General features: G+C 46.4%; 1 protein-coding gene across 1 annotated transcript in view; it reads left to right on the forward strand.

Moving 5' to 3' along the window:
• Nucleotides 1-20,230, forward strand: part of MCUR1 (mitochondrial calcium uniporter regulator 1) — a 271,092-nt gene that overhangs the window by 95,720 nt on the left and 155,142 nt on the right. Inside the window, exon 4 of the mRNA XM_085607101.1 lies at nt 7,315-7,416. Coding sequence (XP_085463227.1) covers nt 7,315-7,416 — 102 coding nt within the window. The remainder of the gene's footprint in view (nt 1-7,314; nt 7,417-20,230) is intronic.

Genomic DNA, 20,230 nt, shown 5'->3' on the forward strand with positions numbered 1-20,230 from the left:
TCCCCCATTAGTTATCAGTGTAGTGTGACCGTCCTAACAGTTTCAACTATTAATTTATAATCGGGCTTCTAGTTGGTTTCTTACACCGCATCCTTTTTGCCATTCAGATGGACTGTTTCTGACCTAAAGGGTAACACAGTTAACACTCCCCCAGGAACATTGCAATTCTTGTATACAATTTCTTTCTGTAATTTTGTATTTTTCCTCTGAAATTGGAATCGTCCTGCAGTCGAAGATTCCTGGATCTGAAAGAGCAACAGTCCTATCTGGGACGAGAGGGACCTTGGCCTGTTGTCTAATGTCAAGCCTTTTGGCTGCAGAGCGCCTTGAATGCAATGTGAGGGAAAAGCAATCTTGTTAGTGTTTCTTTCTCCTGTCAGTTTGTCTGACGTCACGCACAGCTGTACAGGATGCAGCCCTTTAACTCCTGCTGTGCAGCAGACGAGCTGGACAAGTGCTTACCTCTATGTGCTGGTGCTATGTCGGTTTTCTACTGAACACAATAGTTGGAAGTTCACACTTGCCCAAGGGGTTGCCCCTGTCTTCTCAAAACCTGTACCTGGGTGGGAATATATGCTTTTCGCCAGCCTTGGTCGTTCGAGCCATCAAGTGAGAGAGCATATTTGCATCCCTGTTTTCACTACTACCAGTAACATTTAGAATGTGAATGTTCTAGAGTAATTGGGAATTGTTTGGTAACTTACCTTAGAGAGGAACAGTAGGCAGTGGAGAATTTGGGGTGTTGAGGGCTCTGTTGGCAGCATATAAAATCTCCTTGGATAATATACTAGAAATCCTGTAGAGCAGGGTTCTCCAAAGTCGGCCCTGGATGGCCGGATCCATGCCAGATTTTTAGCATATCCGCATTTAGATAAATGTAGTGGTCTTAAAAATCTGGCTTGGATCCGGCCCTCCAGGACAGACTTTGGAGAACCCTGCCGTAGAGAGTTGTAAGTACTGATGCTAGTGTTAGAAGACGCAGGGCACAATACAAGGGCTGCCTTAGTTTGCATAAAAATGTGTAGCCCTCCCGGGCACCCAGACTTTATTATACCACATTCATGGGGCATGGGACAAAGCCCCATGGGTCAAAACCAAACTTGAAAATGCAGCAGAGACGAACATGTACAACTCTACTGTGTATGCAGAATAAGGGACTCCACTATTCACGATGACTCTGCTTGGTCCAGTGACTTTTTATGTTGCTGAAGCATATTCATTGAGGGTTTTCACAATTCTTTTCGAATTCACTTGAAGGTAGTATACTATTGATGAAATCATCTTGGATTGTCCTTGATTACATTCTTGTATGCTGTGTTCAGGTGACTTTTGACGTATGTCTAACTGCTTTGATTGGAGATTGTAAATTTGCTAACAAACCTCTGTGGGTTGCAAACTTACTCTTCTGTGTCGTTACTGTGCGGTAAAATCTGCATCACTGGTAATGCAATGTTAGTGAATTTGTGATTTCAGCCTCAATTCAAGAAAAGGAGTTTTGGGTTTGCGCAAAGTTGGCGCAGTCAAAATATCCCCCTTCTCTAATCCCGCTATCAAGGTTAATGGGGTGGTAGGTTTCACCGGGGCAAGGACAAAGTGCTCAGACAAGTGCAAGGATGTTTCCTTTGAAGAGGACAATGCTTGTGCTTGAGTGGTATTAGGATTTAGGGGGTGTGATTGGTGCAAGAGACGGGATTGTGTTTTGTTAATCAGAATGCTACCCCCAACTCGGTTACTTCATGCAACTTGAGTTAGGGACATAGTTGTTGTATAGAACAGCCAGCGTATTAAATTTGTTTCTATTGATTTATTAATTATTATAGTGTTATTATCCAAAGTACTATAAAGTATGAAAATGGTGCAATATAGTGGCTAGGAAATTACCCAGCTGACAATCACAGGTTTGAGAATAGCTTAATGATGCCAAAGAATGATATTTTTAAAATGTCTTCAATATTATCTATAAATCTATCCAGCCACACCTGATATTACAAAGTAGCTCCTTTTACACAGAGCAAAAAGAACAAAGGAACGATAATAGGAAGCAGCACATGGGGCCACGGAACAGAGAAAAAGAACAAAGAGGCACAATGGAGAGATCAGGGAGTGTGGATACCAAGAAACACGTTTGAGGAGGGGCCAAAGAACGCACCTTGGACAACTAAATAGAAGAAATTAAAACTTAAATGAGAATGAAAATGAGAAAATAATGGGGTGTGTTTGTGACCTGTAAGGGAAAGCCTCACACGATTTTTTTATGCTCGGAATTTGAAACTATAATTTAAGTAAGACAAATATAAATAGAAGAACAATACTTGAATCAAGAAAGAGTAATGTTTAGACAAGTATTTTCACACAAAAAGAAAAGAAACATCCTGATTTTATGTAAATTGTGCAGATGAAGACAGCACGTCTTATTGGCAGAAGCAATGTGATGAGACTCAAACACTAGGCCCAGGTTGAAGGCAGAGGAAGAAAAAGAGAACTTAGGAGGTAGGAGAAAGGTTAGGAGAAGGGGTCAATGATGAACTAGGGAATTTAAATCAGTTTTTAGCATTAAGTTTTCGAAAGTAGAACAATATTCATGCTTCAATGGTAGAGAAATCAATCAATCAATCGGGGGTATTGTAAGCGCACTACTCACCCGTGAGGGTCTCAAGGTGCTGGAAAGAGGGTGTGGGGGGCAGCTCCGTTCAGTCAAAAAGCCAGGTCTTGAGTGTCTTAATGAAGATTTTCAGGGAGGGCGCGCATCTGATGTCAATCTGGAGCTGTCCAGGTTTTGGCCGTGATGTAGTAGAAGGCTCTTCCACCTGTTCTGGCTCTGCGGATGCACTGGGTTTTCGGTGATGATGAGGTCAGTGGATCGGAGGTTTCTCTTGGGTGGGTGGAAGGAGATTCTCTCATTGAGGTATTGGGGTCCGCTGTTGTGGAGATATTTGTAGATGTGGGTGAGTATCTTGAAAGTGACCCTCTTCTCAACGGGGAGCTAGTGGAGGTTCTGCAGGTGTTGGGTGATGTGTTCGTGTCGGGGGATGCCGAGGACGAGTCTGGCTGCGGCGTTCTGTATGGTCTGGAGCTTGTGGAGCAGAGATTTGTTGATCCCGACGTAGAGTGCGTTTCTGTAGTCCAGCCTGTTGGTGATGTGTGTGTGGGTGACGGCCTTCCTTGATCTGGGAGGGATCCATTTGAAGGTCTTTCGGAGGATGCAAAGGATGTTGAAGCAGCTGGAGGCGACGGTGTTGACCTGTCGGGTCATGTATAGAGAGGAGTCGAGTACGATGCTGAGGTTTCGGGTGTGGTTTGGTGAAGTTTTGGGAGCACAGCATGGCAGGACAATAACTGATACATAGGAAGCAGTTCACATTCTGGACAAGGGCAAAGCATTAAGTAGGAGAAGAAGATGGAGGAAAAAGGAGGTAAGCTAAATTTCACCATAAAGAGAGTATGAGGCTGAACAGGAGAATCTTTAGTTGAGGCTCTTGCCAAGATAATTATTATATTAGTTTCAGTAGTACGTTTCAAGCCTACCAGTAAGGTAAAGGAGCAGGAGTTAAATAAGGAGATGCAGGAACATTGAGTTTGGGAGTAATCTTTCGGGTCAGTCCAAATCTTGGTGATTGCAGTGAAGTGGAATGTGGAGCTGTGGGTATCAAAAAATCTGTGATGAAGGCTTTTGTTGCAGATAGATGGGGCTGTCCATCTTCAAAAAGATGCAGTGACCTCCCTGGGCGGCGAAGTCCTGTATTCAGAGGTCTACATGGTACTCAGTGTACGTGGGTAGATGACATGATTAGGTGTGTCTGTTGCATGAGCGGTGAAGTGGCATACATTGTAGGCAAGGCAGAGAGATAACATCTCACTCCAGGTCCTGAGAACGTTGAATTAGACCTTAGGTTTTAGAGAAATTAAGGTGGATGTGGAGAAAGGACAGTACGGGCGATAACATGTTCTGAAAGTGATGTGGCATACAGAGTAGAAATCTAGTGGACTAATTGTCAAAAGTATAAAACAGCAGATGAGCTTGTTACTTTGCAGTGGTTTCTACATCCTTTTGAGCATGCGTATTGGCTCTGGGTGGTCGCAGACTTAGAACATGGCAACCTCTGGAAACGACATGTTGATAAGTGATTTTCACAATTAAGTACTAGCCTTGTGGTACTGCAATATTCTGGAGTGACCACTGATTTTATTTAAAATAACGTAGGAATTTAACATTTAGTGGTAAATGTCTAGCAGTTTAACAATATTGGTTATAATGAGTACTGGCAGTACTCACTGTGAGTGGGTTGGGCATTAATTCAAGAAGAGTCCCTTTGTGTTTGACGTTTCACTGGCGACACCCATGAAACTTGGCCATTCCCCTTTGATCTCGTTACTTGGACCTTTGCAATTTTTCTTCTCGAGTCCTTAAGATAGCAGTGGTGCAACACATTAATGAAGGAAGCTTAGGGCCTCATTACGAGTGCCCCATTGCACACAATAATTATTTGCATCTGAAATCCAACATTGAGGTGTTCGGACTTTATCATGTGTGATAATTATCACCTATAGCTAGTTGTGTCCGCATAATGGGGCATAACATGCAGATTTTGGTGCATACCACTCCAAATTTCACGTGTTCAGCAATTTGCTCCCTACCGCACCAAAATTCCCATGTCCGGTGTTTTTCTGCTTACTGCACCAAAATGTGCACGCCCAGTATTTTGCAGATCTATTTACCCCAACAACTTTAATCAGATTTGGCCTGCCGAAATTTATCCGGGCAGATGCAAATTTTGTCCACGACTCATAATTCCTCTTTATGCGGTAACAGAAGTTGCTGTTCATATTTGAAGTATACAGGGTATTTCTGGGGGGGAGGGGGGGGGGCATAATTGTCTAAGTGTTATAGAAGTTATTAAACAGGGTTAGTAACTTTTCTGAAGTAGAAAAGATAAATCAATGAAAGTTACTGCTGACAGAGAGCTTAAAGGAGACCCAGTAAATTGGAGGAATACGATCACAAAAGTTGCGTTTTTAGAGCTGCTTCAAAATAGCAATTTTTGATGTGAGGACTGATATTAAAAAGTTGAAACATGGTGACAACCAATAAAGGTTGATGGGTGGAGCTTGCAAAAGGCATCGTAATACACTTCGACATTCTATAGACTAACCTGAATGATATTCTAGTACAGTCATATCTGCAATACTAGCCTTGTAGATGCTAAATGATGCCTGTGCAGAGCCCAGAAATGTCAACTGGCTCAATTCTGCCCAGATATACAGGTATCATAGAAAAGGGTTGTAGGCCTGATTGTCAATGTCGGGGTCCATACACTGAAGTTTCTTCTTGTGTAATAAAGTCAAGAACAGTATTTCTGTCGCAAGTACAGGAAGAGCAGTCCTATTGACGGGTCACACCATACCTGAATCTGGCCTGTGACATGAAGAGTTGTTTGCTGTTCAAGCTTAAAATTCCCTACTGGAGACTAAATATAGGCCTCGCTTGACCTTTCTGAAGAAGACACCCAGCAGGCTTTAAGATGAGTGTATTGTAGGAATCAGCCATTTTCATGATCATTCACTTACAACACAACCACCATGCAGCCTATTTACTGAGGAATTAACTGTTTTGTTTTTTTTTTTAATCAAAAGCTTGAAACTCTCTTATATCCAAAGTGAGGCCTGAATGTCCCGCGCGGCACTATAGAAATGCAACCTGCCCACTCGCCACTATGTTGTCATAGGACATCATTACCACAAATATGCCTTTACTTGTAGGCATTTAATTGCCTACTAGCATACCATTATTGGAGGGCTGAGGGGGAGATTTGGAGGTGTTTGTGTCATCATTACTCAGAGGTTACTTAACACTGCCAAATCTTTAAGGTAAACTCAACGGCCTTCAAAAATATACCATTGTGATGTACAACACTTCAGACAGACAATTCAGGCATCCTAATAAATAAAAGGTTTATTACTGTCATGTGTTCAGTGCATGGCCCATTGTAGTTTTCCCTATCTTAGCCTAACTGTGCACGATACAGGCCACATTTGCTTTGCGCACGTTACTATATAAACATATTTATATCTGTGCCACATTGTATTTGCTCACCTAATTTGCAATTGTTTTCGCACAATCCTGTTTTCACGTTCTGTTGTTTCCTGGGATTTAGTCTGAACACACTAGATAAGGTCAAACAATAATGTCCCTTGTTATTTTGTTCTGGTCAGGCACTAGCACCTAGACACAACACATGAGGGCAGCTGTTTGTAAGTATATTTGCCTTGTCAGACTTTCTGCGAGAAGATCACAGCTGTACCTGAGAGATAGAACGTCCATCTATGTATGCTAAGGTAAGGGGTCCGCTGCTAATCCCAGAGATCTTTGCTGTATAATCATTCCGCTTCTGTAGAATGGGACGGGGTTAGGCTTTATCTGTCTTATAATATGACAGGGCTTTACTGTCCATGCTGATGGTATTTTTGTTAAGCATTTGTTTTCTGATTGTGGCACAAATACTGCATTCTAGAGCACGATAGTTTAAATAAACATTACAAACTTTCTTCGTGTCTCTGTTATATCTTATTGTGGACGAGTGTGAGAGCAAAAGTGGGTTCCCTGTTACCGTGATCCCTGAGAGGGTCGGGTGTGTTGTTTCTGGGGTGTCAATTCACTTGTCTCTCTGGATATGGTTAGGAGGGCAAGTGAGACACAATAGCTAGTCGGACTCGGGCTGAGGGATACCGAGGTGGTATTGTGACTCAGTCCCAACTTAACAACATTCTGTGGTCCCAAGCATAGTTCTGTTCCTGAGCAGAATCCCTGCAATGTTGCCTTGTCAGGTGTTTTAAGGGGCCATAGTCCTCAGGAGTTTGCCTGAACCAGTAGCACTAGCTGAGGTTGTGCAAACGTTGAAGACAACTGTTCCTACCTGTATGGCTTTGTTAAGTGTACTGGTTTGTGAAAAATTGTGTAAACTATGCTCTGCTTGATCTTAATAGCAACAATGTACTTCTATTTAATACAATAATGAGAAGGAAAGATATGGTATGATTCTCTTTTTCTCACATTTCTTTACGAACTACTGGGTGCTTACTCTAGATATGCTTCCATACTACCATCAAATAACCGGAGCTGTAAATATAAAGTTACAGGCAGATGAAACTTATTTTTGTTTCTTACAGCTACTCTTGGGGCTTGGAGAAGAATTTGTATTCAAATTTCATGAAATATAAATAAATATATAACGCCCACCTTCCTGATTCCCCCATCTCCCCTCTCAAATAAAGTACCAGTGTCTTTGACGTGAGCTGGCCTCTTTTCTCTCGTTCTAGGAGATCACTCTTCAGCAAGTAATGTCCCAGATCACTTCGGTGAAAAAGGATATGATCATCTTGGAGAAAAGCGAGTTTTCTGCTCTGCGAACCCAAAACGAGGTAAGCTTGCGTTGTCAGATCTTTTACTTCAATTTGGTCTGAGCGGCAGTTGCCTTACCTAGATAATAAGTCTAACCCGTAAATATGCTTTTTGAGAGTGTGACCTTGCGCATGTTGTTATTAAGTTGCAAAGTATAGCATTCCTTCAAAGTGACAAGAAGACATGATGACCGTCAGAACTTTCTCTGGGTGTAGGCAGATGTGAATCAGATTCAGTAGGCAGGTCACACCACATTCTGGCAGGTTGACCAATCAGGAACAGGCCATTAGCAAAGAAATAGGTCATTATTATTGTTTTGTTTCGCCAGATAGACAATACACTTTCCTGAGGAACCTATGAAGTGGCAGAAGTGGGCAGATTCTATTCCTACTTGAGTGGCGCTCAGTTTGTTAATATTGGAAATGTTTCATGACTAATTAGTGTCCCTTACATTTCCAATGTAGAGTGAGTAACTTTCCAAGTACTCTGTAGATGTCAGTTATATTCTCAGCTCATACAGGTCCATGGACTATCGTTTGGGCACATTGAGCAAAAGACGGTGTCCGTCTTGCAGACCGGCCTCCAGGTGAACGCTTTGGTGGTGCATTCTATCTATGACGCGCCTGTGTGAGGAGATGTCCAAGCATGTGCAAATCCTCATTCGCAAACTGAAGCAGGTGTGCCATTAGTAATTGTGACAGTCATAAAGACTGTCTTGCTCGTGTGAGTGATGAATGTTGTAACATTTTCTTTTTTGGGCCCCACTTTAAAGCTTGCTCGGCAGCTCCGCCTCGCCCTGTGGTAAATGTTTGATTACTCACCTCAACAGTCGTGGTGTGACTGCATCCCCTGCACTTTTTGCTTAAAGTTTCTGTGTAATGTGCTGCTTCAATGGTCCAGGTCTCTCCGATGTAGCACCTTGCATGAGTCACCTGGAAAGCGCAGCGCTTCAGATCCACACCTTCATAGGGGAGACGCTGCACTCCTCCCCTTAAATCATATCCGTGTGAGACCTAAGGGAGGAGTGCACGTCAATTATAGGAATCACTTGGAAGGTTGCATTCCACTCAGTGAGCCTCCAGAATGGAATCCACTGGCCTGGCCAGTTTGTGACTCAACCTACAGCACTCATTTAATTTGGCTAGAGAATAAGTTGTTTTGCAAAGTTTGATTTGATATCACGCTGTGCTTTTTATGAAGTAGCATCTTGGCTTAATGGTAAAAAAAGTATCTTGTGCCTGAAGACACCCTGGCTCCCCTGAGTCAACTGGTTGTGGTAACTCCGCCTTCTCTTTGACAATCCTGGATTACTGCATCCGTAGCTCCTGATGCAATGTAGCAATATAATATGGCTACATTAAAGTTTATATGGGTGTGTGTGTGTGTCTTTACTATGGAGACTGAACAAGAAAATGGAAACTTCACAGATTGTGCGTCAGCTGTCTCCTACCTTTGAGCCCGGCTAACTCTCTTTTGCAGATAAACCATAATTATCTTTTCTCTGCTTACCTGATGGAATTTCAATGAATTTCATATGATAGGATTTCATTTTTTTATCTCTTTGTGGGGCGAGCTTGCATGTGTACTACGACCTCATGGCTCAAAACCACCTTGTTCACTTTTTAGTTTTCTAAAGGAACGCTTATTGTAAATGGAGCAAACACAACCTCCTAGCACTGTTGCAAGCCTTGTGGGACCTCTTTCCTATGTTTCTCTGTGAATTTGAGGAAAAACTATTGTAGAATAAATGCTCTGACTAAGCCATTCGGACAAATTTGTTTCCACAAAATCTTAAAAACAAACTTAATTTACAAGGTAAATAATAGAAACCTGGCAAGTGCCATTTCTGTTTTTAATCTGTTTCTGCACATTTTGTTTCCTGTGTTCCTGGTACAGGTTTTCCTCTTTTTTATTTTATTCATTATCATGGTCCTTCCCCCCACTCATCTTTTCATCCCTTCGTTTCCAAAATGTTTTACATACTTTTTGGGGTGGTATCTGATTCCTTGGCATAGCACCCGGGCGGGTTTGAGCCACATGAAGCGTAGGCCTGCTGAACCTGTCAGTGGTTGATGCTGTTTGACTTTCCCACTCTATTTTAGATTTCACATGTCATCAGGGTGATGTGCTGCTCTTTCTTTCCTTCTACAGAAGAGCATGGCAGCCTGGTACATGAGCTCAGTGGATCTCCCAATTAGAAATGAAACCTTCAGCAAGCAGCAAATGTAAAAGAATGTGACCAAGATGATGTTGTTGGTGTGTGGGGAAAAAAGAATGGCTAAACTTCCTAATGCCGTAGCTGGCAAGATCTATTAGTCAGTCCATACCCGGCAAATAGGTAACACCCTGAGGCTGAACATTTTTAGAATAGGTGCATACAGATTCTCTGAAAAGTATATTTTTCTTTTTAAAACCAAGGCATTTTTTTATTTCCAGAACAAAGTTGAGGAGAAATATTTTGATAGACTCCTCAAAACATATCATCTAGGGAGAGCCGTCATGTTTCAATGTTATTTTTATGCCATTGGCTCATAATCCATTTGTAAGCCTTTGTAATCCCGCTTCTTGGCCGCTGATAAATCTGCTTGCTGGCTGACTGAGTTGTAGAGGTTTTCTGCACCATAAACTTATATGGTTTTCCAGGCTGTTAAAATAGTTCTTAAGACCCATTTTAATTTTTATAGATAGATAAATGTCTGTCAGATCACCATCTGAATCAATAAATGTTCCTTTTGACCTGTTTTGCTAATCCATGATCAGGTCTGAAAGGGTACTCGCCATCTGGGCATTCATAGTGACCTTAATTTCTATTTGGAACACCATTTTTCCCCTGAAGGTCTGGTCATTCTAATCCTAGGACAGTGGCTGTCAATGTCCTTTATTGCCCAATGGGTGGTATCTTAAGAGTGAAACTTGTATTTTGGAGTGTTTTTCTCTGTGGGGCATTCTCCTATCCAGGCAAGCATACTTATGATGTTACAACCCAGGATGTATCTGCAAAGTAGTCATCTTGGGTCTTTTCAAAGCTTCCATAAGCCTTATGTATCGGAGGGTAGCTCTATTCCTGATACCCATTTTTAGTCAAACCAAACTGATGGACACATTTGGCTGTAGCTTTATTATTATTTAATATTGGCTTTTTAGCCTTTCGGCCCTCATAAATGAAATATAAAAAAACAACACATCTCAATTGTCAACAGAAATGCATAGCATTTAAAATTATTTTCCTTATTAATTTACAGTTATAATCACTTAACAATATTACTTAAACATGTTCTCTTGGTATTACTGTTGCATGAATTTCAAGAGGGAGCAGATTGGTTGATTTTTGTGTCTTTCAGGTGTCACCTTTTACTAAAATAGAGTACAGGTGCAGCCTTAATTTATTTAATTATTGTTTTTGACAGATGGCAACATTTGTCAGTTATACAGCGGTCGCAATAGCACAATATCCTGCAGACCACTATGCTTTGCCAAATCTTTTGGCCTTTTTTCAGCAGTTGACCCAGCCTTATTTTAATGTGAAAGCTGCAAGATATAGGTAGGATCCGGTGTAGACATCAAATCAAGTAACCGCAGTGTCTGGATCAGTCTTTGTCGAAAATTGCAGGTGTGTGGATTTATTACTCCCTACAACCACACGATCCATGGTATAGGAATGCATATTACACAAAGATCTGCCTTCCTTTTTGGCTGCAGTCATGCTATTTGCATTTCATATTTGAAACAGTTTTGAAAAGCCTCATCCTAATATTACAGATTAATATGGAATGACTCTCCATCCTAATATTACAGATTAATATGGAATGACTCTCCATTAGTTCACTTGTGCATAGAGAAGACATTTAGGCTTTAGTGTGTATACACAGTAACTTCCCTCAAGGCGTACTCGCCCCACTCGTGAACACCGCAAATCAGTAGACGGAGGTACATCTTTTCTGCGTTAAAACTGGAAGATAGAATTGTGAAAAGACATGCAGGTGTAAAAGAACATTCATACCTTGTTTGTTAGAGAAATTTCCCTACTTATGGATGCTGTTGGGCCTAATGGACTGGATGGAGGGGTGCCTCCTCTGTAGTCACACACTGATTACATATACAAAAGAGTGTTTCATTCCTTCAAAATAATATCTGGGGTTCGTCTTGTGTGCCTAATGGAAGTGACAGAACACTTTCCACTTTCTGGCACAGTAAACTAAAGACATTATTATTGTAAAATCAAATGATGCTCAATACAGAGAGGTCATTATCTTTGTTATAAGTAGGGTGGCAGCAGTAAACAAACTGGAAGCGGGAGCTGGCCCTTCAGAATTTCACCACGCACTGTTGCATGCAGAGTAGCTCAGGCGGTACCTTAAAGTTATCCATAAATGTATTCATCATCACTATGGAGTAAAGGACTGGTATTAACCTTGTATGCCCAGGTGTGTTATACAAAGCAGCACAATTATACATAAACACACAGTTCATGCAAGTGCACCCCAACCAAAATATAGAGATTGTGTGCTCACGCAAGAGGGTCATGCTCAATTCTGGTCATTAAAATTTTTTCTATTTCTTTACGAATCGATAATGCGGCAATTTCAGATAAATGCTCCCGTTTTGTAGTGTATAAACAAACAATGATCAGTATAGTAATCACGTCACATACACGCGGACAGAGACAACAAATAGTTTAAATGTTAGGCTTTGTTGAGTCTCGAAAATGCATATCTTTCAATAAAGTATTGGTGCAATAGCAAGCTATCAGTCAAAGCCTGCCCAAAATGAGTTTAGCAGTCATCCATAAACAGAGAAAAACGTAAGTAGTCACATCACAAGAGGTGGGCGCTACCATCTAACCTAGCTCACCTCCTATCCAGGCCCCTTCCTGCGTTGGTCTGTATTTACACAGGAAATGCTTTCCGACGTCGATGTGGGCATGCCACAGGATACCAAGAATTATGGGAAATTTAATTTAAAGGAAAACTTGTGTTCTTTTCGTGTATTTCGGCATCCGGGAGAGTGGCCTATAATGGCGGGAAATATTTCATGATCTTGACAATGTGTTCTTAGTTGTCTCTTTTTTTTTGGTCTAGTGCATACCAAAGCGTCTCTTACAGATCTTCCATGCTTGAAAGAAAACATAGGTTTGTCAAGGCTGACACTGCCCGATGCCAAAATTCACAAATTCACAAATTGACATCGGGCAGTTTCAGCCTTTTTTTTAAAAAAAACATATTTTTTATTGATTTTCAAACAACCCAACATCTAGTGTAGCATTGCAATATCCAGTGTATAAATGACAGCATAACATATTTCAAGCCGCTTCTTATTGTGATCCCCGCCCACTTCCCTCTCTCCGCCACCAGTGTGCCTCCCATGGTTCATAAACAATTAGGTTGCATCAAAATGTAGTACAATAGCAATCATGAACAACAGTAATGCAGTACAAGGCATACATTTGCATTAGTGATCACTATTCGTCCCACTTATCGTACCCTGGTTCATTCTCCTTGCGCCATGGCGCCAGTTGGACCCCTTCAGTCCTCCACTTCTGATCCCTCCTCTGAACCTATTTCTGGAGCCTGCAGTGTTGCAACTAGGGCCTCCCGCGCCCTTGCCGCCTCTTGCGCTTTGTCATTATTGGTGCGTAGGGCCTGTTGTAACCTAAGTGCACCTTCACTCCGTGCCCACTTGAGGAATTCCGCCCGCCATCTCCGCACTCCTGGTCCCCTCACTGATTTCCAATGCAGTGTGATTTCCCTCTTGGCTAATACGAGGCCCATGTCTATAAATGTACTTGTTACTTTCGTTTTAGCGCTATGTGAGAACCAGTGCAGTAAACAAGTACCCAGATCTAGTTCTATCGTACGATCAGTTATACTCCAATCTACATCACTGAGCGGCCGCCCCATTGAAATATTGATTAAGCTTGGCTTGGTGCAGGACATAGAATTGTATCAATTGAAATCTAGCATTTCTCTTGCTCTTCCAGGCTCTTCTAACCAACTGAGCCCATGTGTTTTTCAGGGATTTCCCTGCCGAGGTCCGCTCCCACTTCCCCTGCAACGTGCGCAATGGTTCCAGAGCCTCAGTCAGCATGCGCCTGTAAAGGCACGTTATGGCCTTAACAGTTCCTGCTGCCATTACCACATATTGGCACTCCATTGTGGTCTGTGGTTCTGACAGGCCCGTCCCCCAGTATCGCTGTATTGCCGAAAAAGCGCTGAGTGCAGCAAATAATCCCCTCGCGGGATATCGTATTTATGTTGAAGGGTCTGGAATGTCAACAGGGTTTCGTTTTCATAGAGGTCTCCTAGTACTTGTATTCCCAACTCTTTCCAATTGGCCAGTGCGTCCAATCCCCACCATGTGGGAAGGCCGTGCACATACCCAGCGGTATCTCCGTAGCATACGGGCGAGTGAATCCAGCTCGGCGTTGGCTCCGATTCCAGCACAGCCGCAGCGTCCTCTCTTCAGCAGTGAGCGGCTCAAGACGCATCTTCTGCTGAAGCACTATAAAGGACAAGACACAGCGGGGGATCCACTGCCCTTTAGGGCCATCCGGGCCCAGGAATTCCCGATCTACAGCTTGAGTGAGCCATTGCAACTGCGCTGCTAAATAGTACCACTCAAAGTCCGGCACCGCCATACCCCCATCAGCTCTCGGGCGCGTCATTGTAGCCATAGCAACCCTCCATCTGCCCGACCCCCAGATAAACCCTACAGCCATAGAGCGGAGTTGTCGGAAGATGGATCCCGGCACCCAGATTGGCAATGTCCGAAAATAATCTAACAAACACGGGAGCGCCACCATCTTCAGGATTGCCACCCGACCCGCTACCGATAATGGTAACGTACTCCAAAACTCGAAACTACCCTAAGTCCGCGTATGGCCCGACCCAAATTACCCTCCAGCAAGTCCTCAGTAGTATGATAAACGTTGGTGCCCAAGTAGGGCAAACAGTGGGGTTCCCAGCGGATACCTGCCACCTGCGAAGGGTTCAGCACAGCCGGGGCCACCGGAAACAAGCAAGTCTTAGCCCAGTTCACCTTCAGCCCCGAGTACTGCCCAAACACATTGAGCAAGTGTTGTACACCCTCCAAAGCCGTATCTGTATTTGCGAGAAAAATCAACAAATCATCCGCATAGGGGGAGATAAACTACATATCCCCACGGAGGAATAAACCAGGATAATGCCTCCCCAGTCGGGCATGGGAGGCCAGAGGCTCGATGGCCAAAGCAAACAGCAACGGAGAGAGCGGGCATCCCTGTCGCGTGCCACGCCCTACCCGGCAGGCTGATGAGATCGTCGCGCCTGTCCGCACTCGCGCCGTCGCCGACTTATAAAGGAGCTCCGTCCACCCTACGAAGTAGTCCCCAAGTCCGAACGCGTGTAGGACCCGGTACAAATACTGCCACTCTAAGCTGAAGAACGCCTTTTCAATGTCAACTGAGAGCACCGCCGCAGCCGGGGTCTCGCTATGGTCCACGCCCAAAATCCGCAAAAGGCGCCATATATTAGTCGCAGTATTACCCTTGGGGATAAAGCCTGCCTGGTCAGGATGTAACAGTTGCGTCATATGGGGAAGAAGCCGAGACGCAAGTATCCTACTCAAAATCTTGTAGTCAGTTGTTAACATTAATAGCGGGCGGTAAGCTGACATAGACAATGAATCCTTGCCCGGTTTCAGCAATGGGATAATGATAGCCTCGTGCGTGGAAAATGGCAATCTTCCCAAATTCCAGGCTTCCCGATAAACCGCCAGCAATTTGGGGGCCAGGATATCAACATATGTCCAGTAAAATTCAATCGGTAGACCATCTGCCCCCGGAGTTTTCTTACGCGCCATATGTTTTATTGCACTACGAATTTCCCCCACTATGATCTCCTGCCCCAATGCATCCCCCTGGTCGGCCTCAAGGCACGGCAGTCGTACTTTGGCCAAGAACTCATCCAAGCCATCACACGCTCCCCGCAACTTACTCTCGTACAGGTCCGTATAAAATTTCAAGAACATCTCATTAATCCCTTGTTGGGTATATTCCGATGTACCCGCTGGGGTGGTCAATGCCAGAATGGGCGTAACCCTCGGGCCGGGTTGGCCAGCCACGCCAGAAGGGAACCCACCTTGTCCCTCTCTGCATGTGCCCATACCAAATACTCTTTGTGGTCAAAGCAGCGCAACCGCTCTACCTGCGTCGCCACTCCTTCTCTTGCAGCCAAGACTTCGTCCTGTGCTCCCGGGTCCCCTGGATGGGCCCTCTCTGCCCGACGCAGCCGCAGTTCCTCCCTCTCCATATCCTGCAAAAGCGTCTTCCGCACTCCTGCTGTTTTAGCAATACTTAAGCCCCATACCACCACCTTAAAGGCGTCCCACTTTAGGGCCAGAGTCGAAGCCGTCCCCTCAGAAAATAATGCTCTATGCCCTCCTGCACCTCTGTGCGGAACACCAGGTCTTCCAAAGCCTCCGGGCGCAATCGCCAGGTAGGTATTGCGGGCCATCTCCGAGACCATCTCAACGCCAAGAGTAGTGGATTATGATCCGATATTGTCTTCGCCAGGTACTCACTATGGCGGACCAGCGAATGAACATCCGGGGAATACAACACTACGTCTAGCCACACATGCAAGTCATGCAGGGTAGAGTAATAAGAATTGTCCCGCTCCCCCACATGTTGCGCCCGCCATGTATCTATCAGCCCCCATTCAGTCTGCCAATCTCTCCGGAGTTTCGAGAGCCTATGTATGGGTGCCTGTGGCAGCGGAGGATGTGACCTGTCCATCTCAATATCTGTGACTGAGTTGAAATAGCCCTCCAAGATCACTGAACCGGTCAGGAATTACGCCAGTTTCCCCGATAATCGGGCAAAATAAGCCTTCTGTTCCACATTAGGGGCATACACACTGCACAAAGTCACGTCTCTCCCATCCAACCTCCCCATAACAGCCACAAATCTCCCTTCACTATCTATGATCTGCTGAGTCGGCTGGAAGGGAACCCCCGCCCTCACCCAAACTAGTGCACCCCTAGCAAAAGCAGAATACGTTGTATAAAAAAGCTGTCCCCTCCACCGGCGCTGCAATGCCCGGCCTTCAACTCGGTCCATATGAGTTTCTTGGAGGAAAGCTATCTGTACCCCTCTACGCACTAAATAAGCATGAACCCTGTGGCGTCACAAGATCGTATGCATCCCCCGTACATTCCATGTAATACGTTTGAACTCAAGTGATATCCCCATTGTGCGGATCATCTCTGTTCCATAATTGCACTTGCAGCTTTGGCACACCGGTGACTCTAACTACCCCAAAAACAATCCCCCAACTTCCCCCCCTCCCCACCCCAGAACAGGCTCTAAACAGCTAGCACTCATCCAAACTACCCACTAACAGTCCCTCTGGTAGCTACCACAGATTCACTCTAGGAGTAAAACTAAGGGGGGAGCTCTATCGCCAAGAAGATCTGGTCCGCAGCCTTACTATATCCAACCGGCAAACCCCACTATACTAAAAGAAATTCCCCTCTCCCACTGGAGGGCCCCCAGTTGGGTGGACAACTGCACAGCGGAAATGACTTCTCGCCCAAGCCCACCTAACACCGTGTTTCTCCCAATCACCCCCATCTAAAGGCTACAGCACCAAGACCAATCGACCCCCCCTTACTAGTCACTGAAGACACCTCATAAGTTCAGGCATCAACGATCTCGTCCGCCGTCCCCGGTGTGACATGTGGCCGATTAACACTCCCCGCATCCGTTCCATCAGAATCCGTTCCTGTCGATCCTTTTTCCGAGTCGGTCACCTCCAGCAGTGTTGTGCCGCTCGCCTGTGAGATCTCTGTCACAGCCTGCAGGGCTGCTGACCTCTCTCTCTCCGTTTGTGTCGTGGAAGGCTTCTGTGTCCCAGGACGCCGTCTTCTGGTACGCCTTGTACGGTGCGGTCACGGTGCCTCCGTTGTCAGCCCTCCAGTGCCCCCCGCTCTGTCCGTCCCTGCCCGGTAGGTTACCAACCAGCTCCATGCCTCATCAGGGTCGTTATGGAATAATGTTTTGCCATCCATGGTCACTCGCAAGCGCGACGGGAACATCAGGGAGTATTGAATGCCCTCGTCTTGGAGGGCCTTCTTAACCGCCAGATCAGAGGCACGATGGCGTTGTACATAAAAAGTATAATCTTGGAACAGTGACACGTTATTATTGTTCACTCTATAGGGGCCTGCGTTGCGTGCTTTCTAGAGCAGGAGGTCCCTGTCTTTGTAATGGAGCAAGCGGGCCACCACAGGCCTCGGCGGTCTCCCAGGCATCAACAAACGGGCAGGCACCCTGTGCGCCCTCTCCAGGGTGTAGAATGGCGTCAAGCCCTCTGGTGCAACCTCGGTACGCAGCCACCCGTCCAGGTAGTCAATCATGCTGTCTCCTTCCACACCTTTCGGAAGGTCCACTACCCTTATGTTGTTCCATCGATTACGCCCTTCGGCATCATCGGCCCTCCTTTCCAGCACTTGGAACCTGCGAGTGACCTCTCCCATCTGGACATCCATCGCCTTCTGAGCTGGCTCTAAAACCTCCAGGGTGGCATCAGCTTGCTTCAATCTGTCGGCCAGCTTCCCATGATCCGCCCGGAGTAGTCCCAGCCCATGCGACACCTGAGCAATGTCCTGTTGGAGCGCCTCCTTTGTGTCTGTGATAGCTCGGAGGATCTGGTATTCCTGTTGTTGCATCAGCCCCTCCGGAGGCGGGTCAACAACGTCTCGCTTCCGCTGCTCCACCGCATCATCCTCTGGCTCTGGGGGTGCCCCCCCCCCCGCCGGCCTCCTGGCTTCCCCATGGGAGTCAGTCTACCTGGTCCTCGGCCTTGGTCTTGCCTTCCAACACCTTCCTTAGTCTGGTGACGCAGGTCCCCCGGCCAGACGGAGGGTATAGGGTCTCCCAGCCACCAGCCCTAGTCGTCTGCAATGCTCCTGTGGGTTCTACACCCGGTCCCGCATCCTGTAGGCGACCCAACTGGGCAGTCCACTCTTAGGCGAAACCTCCAGCTGCCAGACGAGGGAGCAACAGGCCCAACAGAACCACAGCGGCCTTATCAGCAATTCCTCACGCTCGAGGTAGCCCAGCGTAGTTCTCCGGTTTACGGTTCCCGTCGCCACGGGAAAAGGGCCCAGCAATCAACCCCTGAGCAATGACTCCGATCCGGGGTTCGAGGTCGCTTCAAGTCAGAGGGGGTAACCACTCCTGCCCAGCAGTGTTGCCGCTCCCTCAAACACCATGGCACACCCAGCCGGGCACGTCCCCAGATCCAGGGCACCACACAGTACCTCAGGCTACTCTTGTGCTGCCAGCCAGGTAGCTGCGCCGCTCACAGTTCCCACAGTCGGCCTCAGAGGTCAGCCCTCAGCTCCCAAGACTCGCCATTGCAGTAGCCCACTCACACTGGGGCATCCAGCAAGTCCGCACTCTTGTTCACTGTCCAAGCCGCGGGCGGCATCACATCGCCTCGAGCTCACGAGATCAGGGGCCCCCAGTGCCGTGCCGCGGTCCTCGCCACTTGTCTCAGACTGTAGGGCAGAGCGGGGCCTCACAGCAGCCAGTCCCAGATCTCCGTTTGCGGCCAAGCAGCCAGGAAGCAAATTACCGCACTCGCCTCTGCCGAGCGTAGAGGCCCGTCTCCCCACCGATATCAGTGTAACTACCGGTCATGGGCCACCGGAGCTGAGATCCTCACTCGTCCCGTTACGCCAGGTCGCCAGGCAGAGCGCGGTCCTCCCCACCTCTCCTCCACCAGTAACTCTTTGCTCCGCTGCGGTCGGGCGCTCCCGGGACCCCCCAGGGGCCGCGCTGCCAGTAACCGCCACACCTTCCTTCTAGCTTACGGGGGGCAGACTCCCGCTGCAGACGCCCAGCACAGCTGTTCCCGAAGAGCGAAAGTCCTACCCCTCCTGGGCCTCAGTCTACACCGCCTTCCGGGTTCTCCTCGCAGTTCCGACTGCTGAGATTGCCGCCATTTCCGCCTACGCAGATCGGGTCACCCACCTCCGATCGCCGTGGCTCGGTGTCAGGCGGCAACAAAGCTCTTAATCACGGGCAGTGCAGGTCCCCGCATCCGGTGGAGCCCTCCCCGAGTCACAGGAAAGCCAGTCCGGCCCTCCGTGCAGGATAATCTGTTAGGTCGGTGCGGAGCCCTCTGCTCACGCGACCGTCTTCATCGGCGTTCAAGCCACGCCCCCGGGCAGTTTCAGCCTTGACAAATCAAGATAATGGAATCTTCTCCCAATTATATACCACTCTCCCAGTGGGCATTACAATGTGTGCAGATACACTAAAAAAATGAAAGAACTGGACCTTGGATTGCACACTCCCCTGGAGGCTCAAAAACATAACTAATTGCAATTCCTCAATCAATCAATCAGGATTTATAAAGCGTAGCTAATCACCCGATGTGGAATCCAGGTGCCTGTAGGTCCCGGAGGCTTATTCAGTCAGGTTTTGATTGCCATTCAGAAGGTGAGTTGAATGAGGTGATGGTCTGAAAATGTGTTGGGAGGCTGTAGCAGGTCTTTGCTGCAATGTGGGCGAAGGAGCGTCCTTTACTTCTACTTTGGTAGATGCGGGGAGTATGGTCAAATGAGAGGTAGGCGGAGCGTAGTCTTGGTGGAAGTTCAGGGGGTGGTTAATGTAGACAGATCCTTGGTTGTGTAGAGCCTTGTATGTGTTGGTCAGCAGCTTGAATTGGCATCCCTTCTGTATGGAGAGCCAGTGAAGTTTCCTGAAGTGGGGTGTGATGTGGATTCCTCGGGGAAGGCTGAGGATGTCTGGCTGCAGCGTTCTGTATGGGCTGAAGTCTCTGTAGGAGG

The sequence above is a fragment of the Triturus cristatus genome, chromosome 5_2 (assembly GCF_964204655.1).
Source record: "Triturus cristatus chromosome 5_2, aTriCri1.1, whole genome shotgun sequence".
NCBI lineage: Eukaryota > Metazoa > Chordata > Amphibia > Caudata > Salamandridae > Triturus > Triturus cristatus.